This window comes from Rana temporaria, chromosome 1, assembly GCF_905171775.1.
Source record: "Rana temporaria chromosome 1, aRanTem1.1, whole genome shotgun sequence".
In the NCBI taxonomy this organism is placed as follows: domain Eukaryota; kingdom Metazoa; phylum Chordata; class Amphibia; order Anura; family Ranidae; genus Rana; species Rana temporaria.
The window spans coordinates 253,387,695-253,413,820 of record NC_053489.1 but is presented as its reverse complement, the minus strand read 5'-3'; the positions used below and the strand labels follow the sequence as shown (position 1 = coordinate 253,413,820).

The following is a 26,126-nucleotide window of genomic DNA, read 5'->3' as shown; positions in this document are numbered from 1 at the left end:
GAGTCAGCTGTCTGTCCCTTCCCCCATGCTCCTCTGCCATCCCCCTGCTCCTCTGGTCCTCCCCCTGCTTCTTTGTTCCCCCCAGGTGAGCGCTGCGGGGAGGGAGAGGAGGTGAGCGCTGCGGGAAGGGATAGACAGAGGAGCAGAGGGGGGGCAGCAGTCCGCTGTCACTGAAGCCGGCCCACTGAGCCATCGGCCCACCGGGAAACTCCCTGTAGTCCCAATGGCCAGTCCATCCATGCTTGTGCTACTGAAGTTGTAAAGTTGTATAAAGTTTGAGGGGGGGGGGGGGCGGCTGAGTGACACCATAGGTTGCAGGGTGTCAGGCCGCGTACACACGATCAGTCCATCCGATGAGAACGGTTCGAAGGACCGTTGTCATTGGTTAACCGATGAACCTGACTGATGGTTCGTCACGCCTACACACCATTGGTTAAAAAAAACGATCGTGTCAGAACGCGGTGACGTAAAACACGACGACGTGCTGAAAAAAACGAAGTTTAATGCTTCCAAGCATGCGTCAACTTGATTCTGAGCATGCGTGGGTTTTTAACCGATGCTTTTGCATACTAACGATCGGTTTTGACCTATCGGTTAGGCGTCCATCGGTTCAATTTTAAAGCAAGTTCTCATTTTTTTGACCGAAGGTTAAATAACCTATGGGGCCTACACACGATGGGTTTGGACTGATGAAAACGGTCCTTCAGACCGTTCTCCTCTGGCGATCCTATCATGTGTACGCGGCCTCACTGTCCAGCTGATTGCTGGACAAGTGCAGACAGAAGTCAAACTTGGTGCTATGCTTTTAATAAGTGTGTGTCTTGTATGGCTGCTTAATGTTCATTGAGAGATTCTAGGGTGAAGTTCCACTTTAAGGGACTCAAGTCTTGTTTGTGTTGCCTTTGATGTGTAAGACATTGCTGCTGGTTATCACTCAGGTGTAGTTATGTACCAAGCAGTGGTGGCTCTTTAATTAGGCGGTCGTCTAAGGCCTCAAACTCACAGGGGCCCCGCGGCTGCCTAACTTACCCAATGCATTACCCCAGTTTTGAGGAACAGGAGACCTTAACACTGCTGTGCTCAGGCAGCGTTAAGAGCCCTGACTCAGGAGCGGGGCCGCCAGCGTCCCTAACAACCAGTTAATATCGGTGACACCACCCCTTGTGATGTCAATGACCCAGCATGCCCTCAGTCAATGATGTCACAACGGGGTGGGTTCACCAGGTGACATCACCGGGTGGCCCCCGCCCCTTAGTTATTAAAGAGCAGGATCTGGGGACCGCCTTGTTAAAGGAGGCTTCCAGATTCCGATAAGCCCCATGTCCGAAGACCCCCATAACCACCGGCCAGGGTTGTCGGGAAGAGGCTCTTGAATTATTTTTCCCATAATGGGCGTGAGTGGGGCCCCATGTCAAGTTTTGCCTAAGGCCTCACAAAGCCTAGAGCCGCCTCTGGTACCAAGTAAGGACGTATGCATGTGACACTGCTTGTTGCCACTGTATGAGACTTGTGAGTACAGTTATATCCATAAAGCCGGATCACTTAATCTGCTAATAATAAGACTGAGACAGAATAGAGATAGGCAGATGATGTTAAACAGAAGTGAAACAGCGGCTGATACAAATAACATTCATCTGGAAAAAGATCATTCTAATGTCACAGAAAATGTGTATATGGACCAGAAATTTGCATTTATGATCTTAATATTATTTAAAAAAATATGATTTTACCGCAGCCAGCCATACACAAGCAGCTCTCTCATGTCTCTGTAAGGCTAGGCTCACACTGCTGCAAATTCTATTGTGAATTTAAGCCGTTGCGATTTCTCAAATTCGCAAGTCATTTAAATTACATAGTTTAACATTATGTGGCGTTCACATCAATGCGTTGCGAATATAAGCTGTGGGAAAAAAGGGTCCTGTGCGAGTTTGAGAGTTTGATCCGTGCGCGATGCGAATTCAGCTCTATAGACTGGCATTCCCTGAAATCGAGGCCATGAATCGTGGAAAATTTGCGGAAAAAACGCAGCCGCGAAGTCACGATAAAATAGATTTTAAATTTGCAGCAGTGTGAACCTAGCCATAGGCCCCGTACACACGACCAGTTTCCTCGGCAGAATTCAGCTTCCGACCGAGTTTCTGGCTGAATTCTGCCGAGAAACCCGGCCGTGTGTACACTTTCGGCCGAGGAAGCCGACGAGGACCTCGGCGAGGAAATAGAGAACATGTTTTCTCTATTTCCTCGTTGTTCTATGGGAGCTCTCAGCCCGCCGAGCTCCTCGGCAGCTTCAGGGCTGAACTGGCCGAGGAACTCGATGTGTTTGGCACGTCGAGTTCCTCGGCCGTGTGTACGGGGCCATACAGGTGATCAGGCTGGACACACATGGCTTGAATTTTGTCTGCAGAATCAGGCACAATTCGAGATGTGGATGGCCCTAATGGCACTACCTAGAAGGACATAATTGAAAAATCAAAGGAGCTGGCCGGAAAACTGTTGCATTCACTGTTCGGGTATTCAGACAGCTGTGGGTGCTGTGGGTGCTGTGGCTGTTAAAATACAATAGCCAACAAGGGAGATTTCTCCACCCATGCTGTTTAGTATGGATTGGGGAATTGAGCGATTTTAGTTCATTCCACAGGGCCAAACAAGAGAAATACAAACATGTATGGCTAGCTTTAAAGTGAAACTAAACCCATCAATTTAACAATTTCAAAATTAGTTATATTCCTGGCATGCTGGGAATACTAACTGTCATATTTGCTTGTGTCCTCAACCAAACGGTCAAACCATCAAATGGATGGTGTCATAACTGATCACAAGTGAAGCACCATGGCAGTTGCAGATTAAACAGAGGCTTAGATGGCAGAAAAGGATAAGAGGGTTTAGTTCCACGTTAAGGCTCTGTTCACACCTAGGCGTTTTGTTTTCAGGCAGAAGGTTGCGCGATGTTTACCACGATTTTGTCACGATTTTGTACAGGTCAAAAGACCACCAATGTAAAAAGCAGAAAACGCCTATAATCTGCCTAAAAAAGAGGCTCCTGCACTTTTTTGAGTTTCAGGCGTTTTGTTTCAGATGACAAAATGCTCAGTTGTGAACAGGGGCCATTGAAATAAATGGGATTTGTCTTGTTGGGCCTTTTTAGAGCTGAGGCTTACAGCAAAAAAACACCCAAAAACACCTAGATGTGAACAGAGCCTAAAGAGCTTCTTGTACTGTTAATAAATGCCACACATCTAGGGTTGCCACCAAACCCGAACACTTTATTGATGCACAGTAATATTTTTGTAGTATACATTATAGAATTGAATACAGTATACATATAGAATAGTAAAATATATGGGACACCTTTGGGTGCCCCAAGGAGATTAGTATTGTGCTCACCACCCCTCCCCAGGTGTGACAGGGAGGCTGCACAGGCCCCTGGAGAGTGGGGAGCCACAGTCTAGTCTGAATAATGTGTCCGGTTTCAGGCGAACTGAAACCCGGACACAGATCTCTGTGCTGGAGCTTCTGGCTCTTCACATCTAACTGTAACCATTATCAGGGGGTCCCACACCCCCTGACTCACCTTTTATTTTATATTATGGTGATTGCAACAGAAGGAGTTGGAACATGCAAAGGTGGCAAAGAACACCTAAAACTCCCAGATGGGCAGGAACATGAGTCTAGCACTATGACCGGGGGATCTCACTGTTGGAGTATCCAAGATACATAAGAAGCCAAGGTACACTGGAGAAAAAAACACTACACCAATATTTAAGAGTCCAAGCACATTTACTGTATGTAATTAAAATGACAATCCAATGCATTTGGGAGGGCCATTTAAGATAGCTTATTAAGATCCGATGCTAGTGGACTCTAATGAGTAATGGGCTTGAACAACTAGCTGCTGAAGCCTGCGTTTAGAGAATATGTAGCGCCTACCTCACATTTCCGGGGGCCTGGTGGTGACCCCCAGGGACAGGGAGGGATGACATTTCTTCTCAGGGTGCAGGTTATGAATAAGATAGAAAGATGGGCGCCAGTCACTTTTATGCTTAAACAAAGAGAAGTTTATTTCTCACAACAGGATAAATTTGGGAGAGAGGGGATGGGGCACAGGACACCCTTAGTCAAAAATATTAACGATCAGCAGACAGGCAGACTCCTTAGACAAAAAGGTGAGATAAGGCAGACAGCAGTACACGAAAAACAGCCTTTAAGCTGACCCAGCACATCTGTACTTTGTGGGATAGGCTGTCTCCTATGGTAAATGAACTTTACTCACAACATAATACGCATTTTCCTTTGGATGAGTTCTCTATTGAAGCTCTCCCAGCCACCCGGTCCATGAAGAGTCACCTTGGGTACTTCTCTAGAACTCCATCCCTCTTGGCATTGTTTCCAGGTATTGAGCAGGCTCTCCTCTGCAGGATCTTGAACACCTGGATAGGCTTTAAACAGATCTAGCAGCCAGGAAGACTCCTGGATAGGCCTCAGGCTTCAGGCCTAGTAGCCAGGAGTTGTTTCTCACACACCCACCCACCCACCCAGAAAACCACCTGGGTGGAGAAGACTAAAGATCACCTGACTCTCTCCAAATAAATATCCTTTCTCAGCATGCATAGTGGCCAGTCTGATTGGCTGAGAAAAAGTATGGTTATAAATAACCTGAATTCGCTGTAGCTCATCATACTAATGCCAAAGGCAACAGTGCCACCTACTGACAAAAGGGAGAAGCCACAGCTGAAACAGGATTAGGATTTGATAAAAAAAAAAACACACAAATTAGCCAGGCTAGCTACCACCCAGCATAGCTAAATTTACCTGTAACCCTGTTTTAGGAAGAGGGTGCTACAAGTATATTACTTTTTCATCCTTTAACTCTCCTTTATATCCTTTATACTAGGGTTGTCCCGATACCACTTTTATAAGACAGAGTACAAGTACCGATACTTTTTTCCAAGTACTCGCCGATACCGATTACCGATACTTCTTTTTCAGCGTCATGTGACAGTCTGACAGATGGGGACTGATAGGTGGCACTAAAAGGTGGCTGGCACTGATAGGCAGCACTGATGGGCACTAATAGGTGGCACTTATGGGCACTGATAGATGGCACTTGTGGGCACTGATTGCACTGGTAGATGGCACTGATTGCACTGATAGGTAGCACTTGTGGGCAATGATAGATGGCACTGATAGGTGCCACTTGTGGGCACCGATGCCACTGATTGCACTGTTAGTGAAATCAGTGCCATCTACCAGTGCCACCTAACAGTGCAATCCGTGCCATCTATCATTGCCCACAAGTGCCACCTATCAGTGCCATCTACCAGTGTCACCTGATAGGTGGCACTTATGGGCACTGATAGATGGCACTGATTTCACTGATAGGTGGCACTTGTGGGCACTGATAGATGGCACGTGTGGGCACTGACAGATGGCTGGCACTGAAATGTTGCAAAAAATGACAAGATTTATTTAAAAAAAAACTTGCAATGCCCATCTTGGTACACCTGCACTCGGCTGCAGTAAGCAGCGGCAGACATCTTGTTATTCCCAGCCCATATATCTCGGGCTGGGTGTAACAAGATGTCTGCTGCTGCTTACTGCAACCGAGTGCAGGGTGTACCAAGATGGGCGTAGGGACGTTCACCGGTCACTGATCCTGATCCGGCTGCCCTACACCCCTTCCAGCTTACCACTGCAGGTGAGGACTCGCTCTCCGCCCGCATACCGTCCACTGACTGTGCCCGCACAATTTTACTTCCACAGACTCTGCCCACCCCCTCTCTAGCCAAGTCCGCCTGCACTTTCCATCCACAGACTGTCCGCCCTCTCCAGCCAGACTCCGCCCGCCTGCCCCAGCCACTGACTCCTCCCACCCTCTCCTGCCACTCTACCCTAAAAAAAAAGAAGAAAAGTATTGGGTGAAGCATCAGGAGCATTTGCGCGAGTACAGGTACTAGTATCGGTATCGGGACAACCCTACTTTATACTCTATCCGCAAGGTACGGCTGCCCAGAAGCTTGGGATAGGTGTCCTTCATTATGTAGAAAAAAACACTTAACTCCTACCTTCTGGCGTTAACACGCCTGTAGGCTGCATTATCTTTTCGGCATGTACCTGTTCATCATGTTCCCTCACAGGTTTACTGCCACAACCTGGTATATTTTTATATAGGACTTTCTACTTTAAGATTTTGGTTACTACAATTGACGTGGAGGAAATAGATACATCAATTTGTCTTTGGCTGCAATCTATTTTTGATTGTGTACATACAGCCTTTTATTATTGTTGATGTCACTAAAAATGTGATGTCACATCATACTATTCTATTCTGTTGCATACCCTTAAATAAAGAATTAAAAAATAACCTGCAAATGCCAATATTTTATTTCAAAGGGCCTCATAAAATATATAATTGTGGGGTTCTCTTTAATTCTCTACCAAAAATGGCATAATTTAACATGTGTGCAAAAAAATAAGAACAATTCTTAAAGTGGTTAAAATAAATTTAATGCCAAAGCATCTGTATATTCTAAAGAAGGGAGTGAGACAATTCAAACTTGCATTTGACCTCACTTTTATTTATAATAGAGAAATTGAATCTCCTTAGCTGGGACACAAGCTGCATTTAAAATCTGGAAGGGGTGTTAACCAACTACTCTATTCAAAGCATTAAAAACATTTTTTACACTTAAAGCTGCTCTTAGATGATTGTAACACCCCACATTAATTATTAAGGTGGATGTGAGATTGGATGAGATCACAACACTAATCATTGGTAGATTCCATCCATTGATAGATTTACATTTAGCAAAACACTTTGAAATGGTGATTAATAGGGTTGTCCCGATACCACTTTTTTAGGACCGAGTACAAGTACCGATACTTTTTTTCATGTAGTCGCCGATACCGAATACCGATACTTTTTTTAAATGTCATGTGACAGTTTTCAAACCACAATACAGACTAAGGATATTTTCTTTAGAATTATGAAGAACTCTAACTCAAGACATTATAAAAGAATAAAAATGAGTAAAAATGAATAAAAATGTTTTATTTGCTTGTCACGCAGTAGTAAAAAACTCAAAGAATTTTCATAGAACATGTTGATAAATACAAAAAAAGTATTCTATTTAGGTATCGGGAGCATTTGCGCGAGTACGAGTACTCCCGCAAATACTCGGTATCGGTCCCGATACCGATACTAGTATCGGTATCTGGACAACCCTAGTGATTAACTTTCTATGACATGTCACAAATTTCTGCATTGGGTTATGAGCAGATCAGTTCACACATTCTCCTTACTGTTTACATACTGTAGATTGCTATATCTCTGGGGATCCTCTGAACATAAATATTTGTACTAATTCGAGAATCAATTTGGGATTCTTGCACAATATTAAATCCTTGTATTTGAAAATGAGATAAGGTTACCAATGCAATGGCCAATTTTTGTATGGCAGGTGACAAATTTGGGCAATGCTTATGACACTTGTGTTGTGTATAAGTTAACCTCAATACCAACATTCAGCATTTCTAGACTTGGGTTTCACTTTATCAGAGCACTGATTTACCAGCATGTTGGGGAAATCTCCTTAAATTATCAGTGGTACTTTTGTCAGTAAAATACTTCAACTTTCACAAATTTGGGAAAAAATGTTATATGAACACTTATGACCAGCATTATATTATTACCTAAAATGCATTTTGTTTAACCACTTCCCTACCGTAGGACGTCATATGACGTCCTGTACTTTGTGTGGGGATATCCGAATGATGCCTGCAGCTACAGGCACCATTCAGATATCCGTCTTTTCAGGCGACGATTCTGTGCACGATAAGAACAATCATAGCGGCGGTTCAACTGCTTGATCGTTCTTATAGGCAGGCGGCAGGAGGGGGAGGATGTGCTTCGGAGGCCCGGAGAACGAATCGGCAGCCGCCAGATGGGGAGGATAGAGATTTCCGGTCTTATTGACCCCGCATCTCTCCATAAAGAGGACCTTTCACACACTATTCCTATTACAAGGGATGTTTACATTCCTTGTAATATGAATAAAAGTGATAAAAAAAAGTAAAAAAAGGTGTAAAAAAAAAAAAAATTAAGTAAAAAAAAAAAATATAAACGCCTCTGTCCCCGGTAGCTCACGCTCAGAAGCGAAAGCACACGAAAGTCCCGCCGACATATGTAAACGCTGTTCAAACCACACATGCGTTAGAGCGAGAGCAATAATTCTAGCACTAGACCTCCTCTGTAACTCTAAACTGGTAACCTGTAAAAAAATTAAAGCATTGCCTATGGAGATTTTTAAGTACCGAAGTTTGGCGCCATTCCATCTATTTACTTGGCGTAACATCATCTTTCACATTATACAAAAAAATTGGGCTAACTTTACTGTTTTGTTATTTTTTAATTCATGAAACCGTTTTTTTTTTTCCAAAGAAAAGGCATTTGAAAAATGATTGAGCAAATACCGTGCAAGATAAAAAGTTGCAATGACCACCACTTTATTCCCTATGGTGTCTGCTAAAAAAATATATATAATGTTTGGGAGTTCTGAGTAATTTTCTAGCAAAAAAATTATGATTTTTACATGAAGGAGAGAAGTGCCAGTATAGGCCCAGTATGGAAGTAGTTAAATGAGCGATTTAAGGCAACAAATTAAATGAATCAAACAAATATAAAGCACTTTAACTTTGGTAATGATTGGAAAGTGCACAATTTGTCTTTGAATGAGTTCTGTGTGATAAACAGCCATGAGCCTATAGTCTTCTGGGTCCCCACAACAATATGCATTTCCAGCTGGTAGAGTAGGAGTGATGGTGATGTACAACATTTTAAAACTGTGCTGGCAGCACTCTCTAACCAATGTTCGTTCATAGCGCCTTGGACAGTTATTTTATTTGAACCTTTTGTAGAAATCAAACTTATTTTGAAATGTACCAATCTGGGGAGGCAGTCCTGTCCTTACCTTCTTTTCAAAAGTGGTTGGGATGGCTTGAAGAACTACAGCAGTGTCTGGGTGAAAAGCTCTTTTGTATGCATACTACGGTTGCATTTCAAATGTTAACCGAGTTGGGCTTTTAAGCTAGACATAATTAGGATGATCTTTCATAGAAAATGAAAAAATTTTTTTTTATGTATTTATTTATCACATATGCATATGAACATCATTGTTGTTTTCTGCTTCTGATAATCCCGTTTATAATAAAAAAATAGAGAAGTCTTCAAATGTAGAGCAGATGTATAAAGGCTTCCAAATCTGTTGGTGAAGAAAAATGGGATCTCAGCATGTTTGCCATCTAAGCTTGGTGCCCCTACATCTGAAGCCTCATACACACGACTGAGGAACTTGTCGTAAATGAAACATCGTTTTCCTCGACGAGTTCCTTGTTTTAGGCTTGTCAAGAAACTTGACAAGCTTTCTTTGCGTACACACTGTCAAGACCAAACCTCCTCATTCTCAAACGCGGTGACGTATAACACATACAACGGCAGGGGAAGTTCGATTCCACTGGCACAACCCTTGGGGCTGCTTTTGCTAATCTCATGTTACTGCGTGTTAGTAAAAGTTTGGTAAGAGACGATTTGCACTTTTCAGTCTGTTACAGCGTGACGAATGTGCTATCTCCATTACAAACGCTACTTTTACCGAAGGTGCGCTTCTGTCTCATACTTTATTCTGAGCATGCGCGGGTTTCTTAGCATACACACGAACGTGTTTCTCGTTGAAAACCAGTCAGACGAGGAACACGACGAGGAAATTGAGACTCACGTCGAGAAAAAAGAGAACTTGTTCTCTTTTTTTCTCGTCGAGTTCCACAACAGTTTTCTCGATGAAAAACATACACACGGCCGTTTTCCTCGGCAAAAAAGCTCTGCCACCAAGTTTCCTGATGGATTCTGTTGAGGAAAACCGTCGTGTGTACGAGGCCTCAGAGTTTGATGGACCTACTGTGTTACCAGTTTACTAATTGACAGGACTAATGTAGAAGCGATACAATGAGCAGGAGTGAAGTCTGCAGGCAGGTTGCCTAAGCAGACAGTAGACAATAGTAGAATTATTGAAGATGTTCAGGACAGGTAGATAAACAGAATTCCTTTACAGTCCAAAACACAGGTGTGATCCTGTGTCTAGTGCACATAGATGGACATCCAATAGAAACTGTTGATTAGGGGAAGGCAGAATTTCCAGCAGTCTATTTTAGCACTCGTGATTGGGCTAGGTGTGCACTACAGCATGAACTGAGTTGCATTGTTCAGTAACAATCAGCAGGTGACAAAGGCTCAAGGCTGACTGTTAAAACCTATATATTTATACCTATAGTTCTGTTTGTTAAAAGACATTATAGGTTCAATTCACAAAGCTAAAATGCTGGGATCGCCTGTCCACTCATACAGCGCAGCACGACTTGCGCATGCGCAGTGAGTGCCCAGCCGTGAAGCCGAAAGCTATCATGGCCGGGTGCCCACAATGTGAATGGAGGCGCCGGCGGAGAGGGGGGGAAGAGGAGCGACCTTCCGGACAGCCGCATCGCTGGACCGTAGAGCAGGTAAGTGTCTGTTTATTAAATGTCAGCAGCTACACTTTTTGTAGCTGCTGACTTTTAATAAACACAAAAAGGCTGGAACTCCGCTTTAAAGTGGATTTTTCTTTTTACAGTGAAATAAAAAATATGTTATATTACCTGGCATTGAACAAAGCAGTTTCTTAAATCCTTTCTGGAGCCCCCGCCGGCACTCTCTGCTCCTCCTCTTCTCCAGGTGCCTCCTTAGTAAGCCGGCTGCTGAGGGGGCACTGGGCTGTTTGCATCCATAGATTCCTCCTCACACAGTATTTGACTGACCACAGCAGGAACCTACTTAAATCTCCTTTTAAAAAACTGCTCAAGTACCCCTTGAAGTGTCAGGCCCCGTACACACGACCAGTTTCCTCGGCAGAATTCAGCTTCCGACCGAGTTTCTGGCTGAATTCTGCCGAGGAAACTGGTCGTGTGTACACTTTCGGCCGAGGAAGCCGACGAGGAGCTCGGCGAGGAAATAGAGAACATGTTCTCTATTTCCTCGTTGTTCTATGGGAGCTCTCGTCCCGCCGAGCTCCTCGGCGGCTTCAGGGCTGAACTGGCCGAGGAACTCGATGTGTTTGGCACGTCGAGTTCCTCGGCCGTGTGTACGAGGCTTTATAGTTTGTCCAGCCCTGTGACTATCATTTTTACTGGACAGCTTGGTTTGCATGTAGAGGAAAAACATATAGATATATAGGCGTGTCAAATAAATAGGAATTCATATACTGAAGTCTTTCATTACTTGAGGAAGCTGAATTAATTTACCAGAGTACAATATTTTTGTGATAGTGGTCCTAAATCATGCATATAGTAGCTTGGAAACCACAACCAACAAATCACACTGGTAATTTCTCATTTCTGTCACTGATAATAAAACTGTGTCAATTCCACAAAGAAACCAAACCGCTGAGTATGAATCATCATGTTATTCTGCCAAACCTCTGGCTTGCTAAATTGTGCAATATCACGACAATACTAAAAATATTTATAGAATACGTACTTTATAGTCAAACATGAATTGAAATCTATAAAGGATAAGTACACGTTTCATAAAATCTAAGATACACAAATATGACATTTTGTTCTGTGAATCTATACAAAAATACCTTATGTATGTGGCAAAAATCAGTTTAAAATAGGCCAGCCTGCCTGTGCTATGGTTTACATAACAAAGCGGCTACGTGTCGTTCTCTCAGTTTAGAAATGAAAAGGTGATTTTTACTTTAGACTGGCTCGCAATGACTAGTGTCCAGCCCAACATAGAGACCGCGTCGGCAGGCTTGCCTGCAACTAGATGACTCTATTACCAATATAGTATGAAAGTTGTAATTACTGTAGTTGTTGTTAGCTCCGCTTTTAGAGTAGACCCTCCTTTAGTGATGCCATGGGTGTAGTTAGTGCCCATATAAATGTTAGTGTGTGTGTGTGTGGGGGGGGGGGGGGTGCAGGAAGATGGGGCATGGGAGTAAAATACTCCAGAGCTTAAGTAGTCTCCTGCTGATCTAAAGGGCCCTTTGCATGGACGAAGTCCCCAGGCAAGGTGGTACAGGACATGGGAGGAATTGCTGTAGCTGCCCTGTCTCCCCTGACCTTTTTCTGCAGATCCTGCGGTGGTTGTACAAGGTATTAGAGGCCTGAACAGAATCCTCTGATGTGAGTAATGGTGGAGCTTAGGAATGAGCAGTAGCGGCCTGTCCATTAGGGGCAAAGGCCCCCTAATCCATGCGTCCGGCCCCTAATCTACATGCAGGGTGCTGGACACATGTACTTCAATTGGTTTTTTTTTAAGCACATGACTGAGGCTCTAATTGGCTTACAAAATGGGTGGGTTTGGGGCACAGGGCACTGCTCCCTAAACCCACCCAGTTGTGGGACAATAGAGAATTAATATTCGCAATTTTATTCCTGTTTCTCCTCCCGGCCAATCAGGATGTGGGTCGTAAGACCAAATTAAAGGGAGACGCAGGGGGAAGCAGGTGGCACTGAGCAGAGATCTCAGCAGCCTTATATTCCATTCTTTTCCCGGACCATCCTTTCTCTGAGCCTCGGGTCTGGCGGGAGGGATCTCTGTGTGCGGAGCGGGCAGGGACCCCCCAGAGTGAGCAGAGTAGGACATCCAGAGGGTCTTAGCCTGCAGTATCATGGGCAGGAACCCAGGGGGTGAGAGGCTCCACTGCCAGTCTTATGAGGGAGCCCATAGCGAGCCCAGAGCTGGGACGGGATACCCGAGGAATTAACAGTGTATGGAGCCGGTATCAGCCCGGGTTTCAGACTCAGAGCAGCCGTGTCCAGGGAGTGAGTAGTACTGGGACTGTGGGGGGTGGGGTGGCATTTGGTTTGTTTGCCCAGTGGCCGGTGGTTTGTTTTCCCAAAAAATGGAGTACTAACCACCACTGGGAATGAGTATGGAATGAGTATGGCATCTGGGAGCATGTCTGTTTGGGCACAGCTATAGAAGGCACATTGGGGAGGGAATGGTATACTAAAGGAAGCATCTTGATCCCCCCTGACCCTCAGCTGTGCTTCCAGGGACCAGAAGCAGTAAGTAAAGGAGGAAGAGACTACAATCGTTATTGCAAAAACATAAAAAAGATAATTTGGGGCAAAAACAAACAAGGAATAGAGCTGTTTTTACCGCATGGACATGAAATATTTGAAAAAAGATGAGGTTATAGAACCACTTTAGACATGGGTGGGGAGCCTTCGCTGGGAGCGGAGCTTTTTTTTTGTTTGCGGGTTTCCAGATTCCAATAAGTCCCCCACCTGTAGACCCCCACAACCACCAGCCAGGGTTGTGGGGAAGAGGTACTTGTCCCCATCAACATGCTGAAAAGCAACCCACCTATGTTGAAGGCATGTGGCCTTGGTTTGGTTCAGGAGGGGGGCACTCGATCATCCCCCCCATTTCCTGACCTGATGGGCTGCAAGCTTGGATAAGGGTCTGGCATGGATTTTGGGGATGCATTTCTCTTTAAAATCCATCAGCCTGGTATGGATTGGGGAGAGCAACCCCACGCCATTTTTTTCTTAATTTTTCGTTGCCTGCAGTTGGAACCCCGCTGACAGTTGATGACTCATTGGTTGTTAACGACATGGCTTTTTCAGTCTGAATAGCTAATTTAAATAAACTACAGATAAATTGTAGCATTCATTTATAATCTCTATTGTGTATGTTCAATAAACATTAAAGTGTTACTAAACCCACAACAGTAAAATCGGTCCGAAAATGCAGTAAAGTATGCTTGTTATACTCACTGTGGAACCTACAGGGTTAATCCTCTACATTGGGTAAAAAGGCTGTTTGAACCTGTATGCACAGATCCTCCCCTTCTTGCATTGCCCCCAAAACATGTCCGCATAAGACAGAGTAAATAGAGCCAGGCTGCACATGTTCAGTTTGGTGTGTGTGTTTATAGAGTTTTTTTTTTCTTTCTTTGGAGAGTGCATGTGATCAGCACAGGGCCAATCAGCACTGTCCAGAAAAAGGGTCAGGGGTCCTGCATCCTGATAGGACATATATAAGGGAAAAGCTGCGCTGCAAATTCAATCAACATAAAACATCAATTATGTTTCAAATACACAAAAATCCCAGTGCAAAAAATTGAAAAAAAGGATTAGTGCAAGAAAAGTCCATATAGGATGTGTCACAGGGGTATCCCCTGGAAGAAGTCATTCTTGTGACGAAACGGCGTAGGGAGGAGCGACGTGCTGACGTCACCACGATCCACGCTGTCTACCCGGAAGGACGAGCAGACAGCAGAGCCGGCCGGCTACAATATTACCGATCGCACTTTTTATACTGGTTACATGTGAGTGTATTACTTTTTATGCATTAAATATTTTAAAACGTTATCACACCATGCGAGTGTTTTTCTCCTCTGGGTTGTATCTGTGGAGAGAGACGGTTTAACATAGAGGACTGGTGATACAGGAGAGAGAGTGGCAGCCTATCCAGGACCCTTATAGATCCATGTCTTACATGCTTGAATTTATTCTTGTTCTGGTAAGCAGCTGATACATAAGTTGTGGTGGATTTATCATCTGATTCACAAGATTTTTAACTGGATATCCTGCTTCACCCATTCGGAGAACTTCCTGTCACTTTCTGCAATCCTCTGTGACACATCCTATATGGACTTTTCTTGCACTAATCCTTTTTTCAATTTTTTGCACTGGGATTTTTGTGTATTTGAAACATAATTGATGTTTTATGTTGATTGAATTTGCAGCGCAGCTTTTCCCTTATATATTGTATTTGTGTGTGTATCTTACACATAAGTTGCAGCAGCCTTTTTTTTTTATTTTCTTTTATTTATTTATTTTTATTATTTTTACACATTTTTTATAGTGTCACTACTATCCCATTTATTAGACCTGCGCAGTATCTTTATATTTCTTACAATCCTGATAGGACAGCCAGTGCAGTATGAAAACTCCTCCTACAAGTCATTTTAGACCTACCTCATGTATGGCACCATTACATAATTTGCCAGTTTATGGTAACCCAAAAAACTTCAAAGAATGATGCTGTTTTCTAGGTGCTCAACATCTCTCTTGTCTTATATTACAGCTGTCGCCGTTATCTGAACGTTTCTCTGATGAACAACTGGTTGGAATGTCAGTGCGGGAATTAAATCGCCAGCTCCGTGGTTTCAGTAAAGAAGAGGCTTTGCGGCTAAAACAACGCAGACGCACTTTGAAAAACAGAGGGTATGCCCAGTCCTGTCGGTACAAGCGGGTACAGCAGCGCCATGTCCTGGAGACCGAGAAGTGTCAGCTCTCTCGCCAGCTACAGCAACTTCAACAGGAAGTGGTTCGGATGACCCGAGAGAGGGATGGCTGGAGAGCTAGATATGAGAAACTGCTGAATGCTACGGGAGGGGGCACTGGGGCGGATGTGCTGGGTACAGGGGGAGACACGGGGTCTGGAGCTGAGCTCTTCCTGTGATTCTCCAATGAAAAGACTGAAACCCAACTCTGAAGGTGTTACTCTCATTCAGGAGACTGATCTACCCCTGAAAATCTGATTCCTATTATCAAAAGCCCCTAATGTGCATCATGGAGGCCCTGAAAAGATTCACTGCCCCTCCATTATATTTCATAACAGAACAAACACATCATTGTTTTAAGACTTGATATACATGTACCTTTCAATAGTTTATTATCCCCCCAATATTTCATTTAACCAATATGTTAATAACATTTCCTATGCCAGCCGTGCTCTGTGTGTTCTCTGTACCAGAGCAAGGATTTATCAAGATCTTGACCTTCACTAACCATTTTATTCAATCTCTAGAGAACCTTCCTCTTCAAAACCCAACTCTATCTATATATCCAAGACTGTATGGTATTTATTGCCTTCCTTGATCCTTACTGCATGTAAAAGCTCTTGAAGCATCTGTTGTACCCAAAATTATTTCAAATTTTGCTTGGCGGCATGTTGGAAAACTTATGAGATGTTAAAAAAATGGCCTTGTTGATGATCAATGGGAAGCATTCCTTAGATGCAGCTTCTTTAGATGAACACATCTACAGTTCAGCTCTCAATAGGGCAACAAGCAAAACAGAAACATATCCCATTGGCACAGTGGATTCTTTAAAAGCCTGTATAGACATAAGGGCAGGGCTGGACTGGGACAGCCCTGGCCCACTTTGACAGGTCTCCCCCATGGCGGCCGGACAACTCCCGCACCCCCCCCCCAGCCACCCAAGCCCCCTCTCCCCCTACACTAGCCACTAGCCGTTCTACTTTATTAGAGTAGAACGGCTGGTACTGGTACTCTTATAGGCAGTACCAGTGGGGAAGCTAGACATTATTTCACCCGGGGCAAAGAATCAGTTTGGTGCTCCCCCTTATGGGACAAGATTAGGCAGAAGGGAAAACTCCCAGGCCATAGCTGTTGAGTCAGCTGTCTGTCCCTTCCCCCATGCTCCTCTGCCATCCCCCTGCTCCTCTGGTCCTCCCCCTGCTTCTTTGTTCCCCCCAGGTGAGCGCTGCGGGGAGGGAGAGGAGGTGAGCGCTGCGGGAAGGGATAGACAGAGGAGCAGAGGGGGGGCGGCAGTCCGCTGTCACTGAAGTCGGCCCACTGAGCCATCGGCCCAACGGGAAACTCCATGTAGTCCCAATGGCCAGTCCATTCCTGCATAAGGGGCAAAAAATGTAATACTTACCTACTACTTACAAAGTTGATTTCACTGCCATGCAACCCAGATTGCCAAATCATATCTTTAATTACTGGCGAATCTAAGCTACAAGAGGTTCTGTGGTTAATTAGCTTCAGTTAAAGTGATATTTAACCCAAAAACTAACATGTATTATATTGCAGCATACCAATTCTAACATGTGGTCTTTGTATTCGTTTTCTTTTTTTCCCCAAGCTGTCCAACAAAAGTTACAGGATTATGACCAAAGATATACCACTGGCAGGGGGCTTACAATGGTCAGCTTTTATGCACTTTATCCTAAAAGAAAAAAAAAACTATTGCTGTAACTGCTTATAAAGTGTAAGCTGGAGTTCAGCGTATATTTGCTAGTCAAGTCCATCCAAATCTTCTAGGGCATATAACACTACCCTCTAGAACAGGGGTCTCCAAACTTTTCAAACAAAGGGCCACTTTATTGTCCTTCAGACTTTAGGAGGGCCGGATTGTGGCCAGCGGCAGGGGGCAGAAAATGTCCTGAACCCAGCACCAGTGAGAATTAATGTGGCCTCAGGGTTGGTGGTCAGGAGGAGGAGTAGGGCCCCTATCAGTAGAAGGAATAGTACCCCATCATTGATATTAGTAGAAGGAATAGTGCCCCATATCAGTGGGAGAGATAGTGCCCCAAGGGCCGCATAAAGGCTAGAAAAGGGCCACATCTGGCCCTCGGGCCGCAGTTTGGAGACCCCTGCTCTAGATAGACAGACTGACAGGAAGTGTGTTACTGGCCAGATCACTTGGTAAAAATAAGGGGTTATAAGCCCCAAAAAAAGAAGACGAATGCAGCCACCACATTTAAAGTGGTTGTTAACATTCAATTGTTTTTTTTTTTTTAAATAACAAATATGCCTATACTTATCTGCTCTATTCAATGGTTTTGCTCAGAGCAGCCCCGCTCCTCTTCTTCTTCTGTCCCCACCCGGTGTCCAGGCCCCTCCCTTTTCATCGGGTGCTCCTACCCTGTGTCCATTGACACAGACAGCGGGACTCGGCCTGGCCCCCCAGCTCCCGTGTCACAGCTTTTGATTGACCAATGGCTCCTGCTGCTATCAATCTGTCCAATGAGAAGAGCGACAGCGGCTGGAGCCGCTGCGCTTGTGCACATCGCTGGATCGGATCGGGCTCAAGTAAGAAAAATGGGGGGTCTGGGGGGGAGAATTGCAGCACAGATGCAAAGAATGCATTATGGTGAAAAACCTTAAGGCTTTACAACCACTTTAAGGACTGGTAGGCTGAAATATATAAAATTTTTGTTTTTGCGTTTCATTTCTTAACGTTTACCAAGTTATAAATCATGTTTTAGGCCATTTTCAAAGTGATGTTGTGCTTTGTGACCGCACTGCGGGTGAAGTGCAGTGTATCTGCGGGATTGGTGCGGGTTAGCTGCGCTATCCCATAGAGTTTCATTATTTCTTAGGTTTTGATACACTTTCTAAAGGCTCACTGGAACTTCTGCATGCAGGACTTTTGGTGCACTTTCTGAAATCACAGGACATAATAGAACTCTATGGGAAAGCACAGCTAACCTACGGGTATATTGCGCTACACCTGCGGTGCACTGTAGCTGCACTGCGTCATTGTGAAAGGGGCTTACATTTTATATCCAACAATCAAAGGGATGACTTGGCAATCCTGTCTGCAATATGGACATTTTTAAGAATGTAGATTATTCTTTAAGTTACGTAACACATCTACCTACTTATGCCCACGCAAATAAACCATATTTAGTTATCTAGGACTGGCTGAGCCTGTCCAATTCAGGGGTGCTCTTCATTCCACTTTCTATAGCCTCTGCACCCATCTAATGAAGCTGAAGACATATTCTGGTCTTTTTTTGAGGGAAACTTTAAGTTATTGCATTTTTATGTGTGTGATTGTGAGTTTAAATAAAATGCAACACTTTACAGGCTGCACTCCCTGCACATAAGGGGCAAAGTTAGCGTGTTACTAGGCAGACTTGGCTGTGTGTTGTGAAAAGTTTTAAGAATTGTTTTTTTTTTTCTTCTTCCTTAATATTATTATTATTATTATTTTGTATTCGAAAAAAAAATCTATAACAGAAAAAAAATATCTATTTAAACATAGAAAAATAAACTATGCAGAGTTTTTACAGCAGAATCCCTTGCAAATTATTCATTGATGTTATGTACCTGTCTGCACTTACAATTGTTGAAGATGTCATAAGGGTCAGTTCAATTAAAATATGCAGTATTTTTATGTCTCCAGTTCACAAATGGTTATACTGTATGTCAACGATCGGCTTCAAGCCTCGTACACACGACCGAGAAACTCGACGGGCGAAACACATCGAGTTCCTTGTTAGGCTGTCGAGGATCTCGGCGAGCCAAATTTCCCCATTCCCGTCGAGGAAAAAGAAGACATGCTCTCTTTTTGGCTCGACGAGATCCTCGACAGTTTCCTCGTCGAAAAAGTGTACACACGACCGTTTCCTCTGCAAAAAAAAAATACCAGCAAGTTTCTTGCTGGTTTTTGCCGAGAAACTCGGTCGTGTGTACGAGGCCTGAATTTAACGCATATTTCTAATACATTTAAGTTTGGCCTTATTATGTATGTCAGTTCATAAAAATGTTTACACGGGTGCTCCTGATAATAGCTTTTGGCTGGTGTTAACTGTGAGGTTCTATGATGTGTCTACTGAGGAGAGCAGAAAATTGGTTAATTTCATGTCTATAAAGCAAAATTTCAAGAATTACTTCATTTACATGAAATAATTAGGTGTAATAAAATAAAGAATTTTTTTTAAAATATACATCTTAGTGAAGCCATAGCATTATGACCACACATCATAACCTGTTGAGGCATGGACTCCACTAGACCTTTGAAAGTATGGTGTGGTATCTGAATGGAGATGCTGTGGTATCTGGCATGAAGCCATCAGTAGTAGATCCTTTACGTCCTGGAAGTTGGGGGGTGGGATCTCCATGGATCAGACTTATTTTTTCCAGCACATACCACATATGCTAGACTGGATTGAGATATGAAGAATTTGGAGGAAGATTCCCTCAAACTCATTTTGTGTTCCTTAAACCATTCTTGAATTCATTAGACCTAGTCACCTTCTTCCATTGCTCCATGGCCCAGTTCTGATGCTTATTTGCCCATTATAGGCACTTGTGGCTGTGGACACGGGTCAGCATGGGCACCTTGATCGGTCTGCAGCTATGCAGTCTCATTCACAACAAACTGCAATGCACAGTGTGTTCTGATACCTTTCTAATGGAACCAGCATTAAAGAAGATGTCCAGCCAAAGCTTGTTTGGCTGTACTTCTCCTACGGATCACAGGAGTGCAATTAGATTTGCACTCCTGGCACCCGTTTTCACCTAAGAGCGGGCTGAAGTCTGTTCTCTGCTGACGTGACCAATGTCAGTCCAGGCACCATGTCATCTCGTCCACGGAGTCTGGATCCACCAGGTGCCTGCTGACACCCAGGTCAGCCTCTCAGTGAGCCGCTGAGAGCCAGAGCTGGTCGCCCCCTCCCCTACACAGCCCAGTGCTCCAGTGAGTGAGGAGGGGGCAAAGCAGAGAGCTGTGACTGACAGTCTACAGCTCTCTGCTCACGGAGCTGTGAAAACCGAGTGATCGATCACTCTTTTCTGAGTGCAGAGGTGTCGGGGGACAAATGCAGCATCGGACCGATGCTGCATCCACCTAGGCAAGTATGAATCTAAAAAGGAAAAAAAATCATTTACTTCTCTTTTAACTTCTTGAGCAAACTGAGCTACAGTAGGTTTTCAATTGGATCGGACTACACGGACCAGCCTTAGTTCCCCACACGTGCATCAACGAGCCTTGGCTTCCCATGACCTTGTCGCTGATTTTACATCCTTAAACCACGTTTGGTAGGTCCAGACCAGTGCCGATCCTGACCTCCCTGGGGCCCTAAGCACAAATGACATGTCACATTAAAGTTGGGGGGGGGCTGCCGAAAATGAAAGATTAAAGTTGAGAAGCGGGGGGAGGGGGTGTTCTGCTGTTGGAAATTACATCCTACATTAAAGTGAGAAACGGGGGGTGCTGACTTCTTACCTCTTCTCCCATGCAGCCAGCGAGTTGAGAAGCGGCGTGAGGGGCCAAAAATTACTTCTCATCTGTCGGGGGGCCTCTAGTAATTTGGGGGGCCCCCTGCAGCTTTGCAGGTCTCTAAGTGGCTTGCATAGTGAGCCTATAGGGCGGATCGGCCCTGGTCCTGACCACTGCAGACCGGGAACATCCTAAAAAAGCTGCAGTTTTAGAGTTGCTCTGACCCAGTCATCTAGCCATTACAATTTGGAACTTGGCAAAGTCGCGCACATTTTTTCTGTGTTCAACACATTAACTTCAGGGACAACATGTTCGCTTGATGCCTAATATATCCTACCCACTTTTAGATGTCATTGTAAGGAAATAATCAATGTATTCACTTTACCTGTCAGTGCTCATAAAGTTATGGCTGATCGGTATACATATGTATGGTCTGTCTGGCATCAATGTTAAGCTGGTCATACACCAGTAGAATTTCATTTGAACATTTGCACAGAAATTTAGAAATTCGTTGTCAAAGAATTTAATCTTTGAGTCAACTAATTTCCAGAGCCCTTATATTTTTTTCCAGACCTGCTACTTGAATGGAATTATGAATGTATTAAACGGGTTTCTTTTGTACCTAGAACATGTGTGTGTCACAATATGACATTTTTTCCCCAAACAAAAAAGTTGGAATTTCATTAATTTCAGAACAGTTTTCTATCAAGCTCTTTGGAATTTTCTCTTCACTACATGAAATTGATTGCAAATTTGACCCTACTAATCATTAAAAAATCTAATGAACTTTAGCAAAAAAAAATTAAAATGTGAACAAAATTCTACTAGTATATGGCTAGCCTTAAAGGAGTTGTAAAGGCAGAAGTTTTTTTATCCTTATGCATTCTTCTGTGTGTAACAGCCACCCCAGCAAACCCTAAACCCTAATACTTACCTAAGCCCCCTCTCTATCCAGCGATGTCCACTAGTCCGGGGGCCGTCCAAAACTCTCCCCCCTCAAAGTCAGTTAGCCAATCAGGAGAGAGAGGGGTGGGGCAGAATGGCAGCTCCATGTCCATGTCTGAATGGACACACAGAACTGCAGCTCGACTCCGGTGCCCCCATAGAAAGCTGCTTGCTGTGGGGACACTCAACCTGCTAGTTGAACGAAAAAAATGATCTATCTATGGGTTGCTTTAGTATCTGCAGACATCTCTGAGGGAGCTTAAAACACTCAGCTCATTCACTTGTACTGCCTATTCATGGCTTTGTCCATCCCATGAATTGTCTACTAAAGGAAGATAAGGGTGAAGGTCTTAAAGCCTGGTACACACTAATATTTTTCTTTCGTTCAACTCAGCAGGTTGAAGAAAAAACACAGCTCATACTGTATGAAATTTGAATCTGGTTCAGTCCAGCTCACATCACATTTGTTAATTTTTTTTTAAAGTTTAACCATAGGCAAAAAAAATTAGCAAAGAAAAATTCCAAAATTTGAGTTGTAAAAAAAAGACGTTTTGTTTGCCTTTGGCTCTTCTTGCATAATTATTGTAAAACGGTTGTTTGATCCTGTCTTCTCTGATTCTCCCCTTTTTCCACAATCCTAAAACCATCTCCTGATAGTACAGAGCCTTTGGAGCACATGCACAGTTTGGTGTGTATTGCGAGAGAGTTTTTTTCTTTTCTTAGAAGGGTGCATGTGATCAGCACAGGGCCAATCATCACTGACCAGACAGAGGGTCAGGGGACCTGCATTGTCATAGGACGAACAGGGGAGAATGAGAACTCCTCCTAGAAGCTTTAACTAAACACTGAAAAAAGTCACAAGACTGCTATATACTGCTGATGAGAAAAGGTATTTAGCAGTTTATATTTACTAAAAGAATTGCATTTCCCTGTTATGTGTACTGTGAGAGACCAGATATAGGGGATTATTTACGAAAGGAAAATCCACTTTGCACTACAAGTGCACTGCAAGTACACTGAGAGTGCACTTGGAAGTGCAGTCGCTTTAGATCTGAGGGGAAGATCTGAAATGAGAGGAAGCTCTGCTGATTTTATCATCCGATCAGGTGCAAGCTGTTTTTTTATTTTCATTGCATGTCCCCCTCAGATCTACAGTGACTGCACTTGCATTGCACTTGTAGTGCAAAGTGGATTTGCCTTTCGTAAATAACCCCCATAGTGAATGCAGGGTCCTGGGTTTAGTAACACTTTAATCAAGCCACAGACAGCTTGAATATCTTCAGAAATTAGTTGAAATTTAAGCTGTAAATAGCCCTGCAAGCACCACCTGGCTTTACGAAAAATTGTCTTAGCTCCTATCTGTTAAAAAAATGTTTGTCTTAGCTGGGTAGAAAATTATCAGATGCAGTCACTGTTCAGCAGCACCAATGTATTTATGCAGCTGCGGGTGCTGACTAGCCAGCAGTGGAGATTCCTCTATTCACACTGTTTAGTGTAGATGACAAGTGAAAACAAGCCTTATGCCGCGTACACACCGACAACAAATGTTCAATGTGAGCTTTTGATCGGTTTTTCCGACCGTGTGTATGCTCCATCGGAAATTTGCTGTCAGAATTTCCGACAACAAATGTTTGAGAGCTGGTTTTCAATTTTACCGACAACAAAAGTTCTTGTCGGAAATTCCGATCGTCTGTATGCAATTCCAACGCACAAAAATCCTACGCATGCTCGGAATTAATTAGACGCATGCTCGGAATCATTGAACTTCATTTTTATCATCTCGTTGTAGTGTTGTACGTGACTGCGTTCTTGATGTTCGGAATTTCCGACAACATTTGTGTGACCGTGTGTATGCAACACAAGTTTGAGCCAACATTCAGTCGGAAAAAAATCCACAGTTTTGTTGTCGGAAATTCCGATCGTGTGTACGCGGCATAAGTGTGAGTGAATACATGTGAGAGTGCATATGGGGGTTATTTACGAAAGGAAAATTCACTGTGCACTACAAGTGCAAACTACAAGTGCTCTTGGAAGTGCAGTCGCTGTAGATCCGAGGGGGACATGCAAAGAAAATAAAAAACAGCATTTTAGCTTGAACATGATTGGATAATAAAAACAGCAGAGCTTCCCCTCATTTCAGATCTTCCCCTCAGATTTACAGCGACTGCACTTCCAAGTGCATTTTCAGTGCAATTTCAAGTGCACTTTGCACTTGTAGTTTTCACTTGTGGTGCAAAGTGGATTTGACTTTCTTAAATAACCCCCATATGTAGTAAGTGTGTGTGTGTGTGTCATGTTTCCTGGGCACAGTAATAAAAGTGTATAATATGTTGATATAAAATGATGAATGGGCCACCACAGCGCTCAACGGGGAACAATTACACTATGTAAGTAAAATGGGTATTTTTTTTTATTTTCAATCATTTTTATTGAAAATTGTGCATATCAAATTTTCAAGGCAAAATATTGTTTGAATTTCCGTATACAAAATAATGTCTTAAAGCGGAGTTCCAACCACAATTATCATTTTTTAAATGTATGTCCTTTCATCCTGCATTTTTATAATATAAATCTGGTCACTTACTATTTTACAATCCACCGCCGATCCGCATAGATATTCAAAAAAGATAGTTTATAAAACTATATCTACACCGTTGTCATTTTGCTTGTGGGCATTGTGAAGCCTACAGGCACTTACTTCCTGGAAGTCTTGGATGGGGAGTGATAATTGGACAGCGCACTGCATCCTGGGAAATTATGACACACATTTCCCAGGAGCATTAGAGGGAGATGATGTCAGAATCCTAGGTGCTTTCAAAGGCAGATTTTGTGGGACCGCATAGCAACAGGCATTTCCAGATGAGTAAAAAAAAAATTTTTTTTTTTTTCTTTTTTAGTCGTAAGCTACAGTTTAAAGCAAAATTGTTTTTTTGATGGAACCTCCACTTTAAGGTAATAGAGGTATGAGCAAAATGGTATACCCTATCAAGGGTGCTCGTTGTATCTCTTATCTCTTTATACTTCAACTTAATGAACTACATGAGAAACCTTTAAAGCCCCGTACACACAATGTGAATTTCCGATGGAAAAAGTCTGGCTGTCTTTTTCCATCGGAAATTCTGACCGTGTGTATGCCCCATCGGACTTTTTTCTGAGGAACTGCATCAGATTTTAGATAGAGAACATGTTCTTTTTTACTCCGATGGAATTCCGATGTTAGTTTGGCCGGGGCAAAAGCCTGATCGTGTGTACGGGGCATAACAAATAAAAATAACAGACAAAAGGTAAAAAAGGGAGGAAAGGATTAGCGCTTTCTTGGATCCCTGTCATTCTTTTAGGCTTCATGAAAATGAAGAGGAGGAATCCATATCACGTGACCAAGTGGCCTATATCCGCTTATTACATAGTTACATACAGTAGTAGTAGTCTGATTGAAAAAAAGACAGTGACACAAGTCCATCCAGTTCAACCAATAGAAGAGTAAAAACTTTATTTTTAAAATTATTTATTCACTGAGCAGAAAAATTATCCACAGCTTACAAAAAAATCACAGTGAACATCAGTTTCTACTCCTAAAGGAGCCTCCAGTATAACGACCTTGCCGTAGTGATACACATACCTTCTCCACTTGTGATGAAAGCTAATTATTGCTTACTAATTTGTTTAATTGTTGTGGGAAGAAACTCACCTGGGAAGACATAAAAACGCTATACAGATGGTGTCCCAGCTGGGAATTGAAGCCAGGGATAGAGTGCTATAATGCAAACATGCTACCCATCAATTATCAAGTGTGATTGCATTTGGGCACTACAACATACCATAGGAAAATCATACAAGCAAAATACATTTAGTTGTAATGATTGGATTTGCAGCATTACAAATATTATTAAGCAAATGTTCTTTTTAACTAGGCCCATATGTTGGCCTCCTCTGTAATTCACAAATATTTTTCTTGTATCCATCAGGCTGTGTGCACAATATTTTGTAAGATTCAAGGAAATCTTTACTGAAAGAAATATGTAGGATGACATTACTGACCTCCTTCAGAAAATGGCAGTTTCCTATTTGTTTCTGGCTTTAATAGTTTTTTAGTCACTGACCTGGAACAAGCTTGAAGTCAGCGCATTAGATCTGCATACGTGTCCTGGGTCAGAAAGTATATGGGTCCAGTTACATAACGAGCATAACATTCATTACTGTGTGGCAATGGAACCCCAACACACAACACGGCCCTACATGGATTGAAAATTAAGCCGGTTCAGCATCGATCAGCTTCTCTACAACCAGCCTATCGGATAAATGCCATTTAATCAATGTTTCCAGCTATAGCCAGCAGCACTGATCGGTGTATTCTGACTTCTGTAGTCTCCCACTGT

At 43.2% G+C, this 26,126-nt stretch overlaps 1 protein-coding gene across 1 annotated transcript in view; it reads left to right on the top strand.

Moving 5' to 3' along the window:
* Window positions 1–16,252, top strand: part of LOC120940931 (neural retina-specific leucine zipper protein-like) — a 43,753-nt gene extending 27,501 nt beyond the window's left edge. The window contains exon 3 of the mRNA XM_040354086.1: window positions 15,131–16,252. Within this exon, the coding sequence (XP_040210020.1) occupies window positions 15,131–15,508 (378 nt within the window). The 3' untranslated portion in view covers window positions 15,509–16,252. The remainder of the gene's footprint in view (window positions 1–15,130) is intronic.
* The last annotated feature ends 9,874 nt before the right edge of the window (window positions 16,253–26,126 follow it).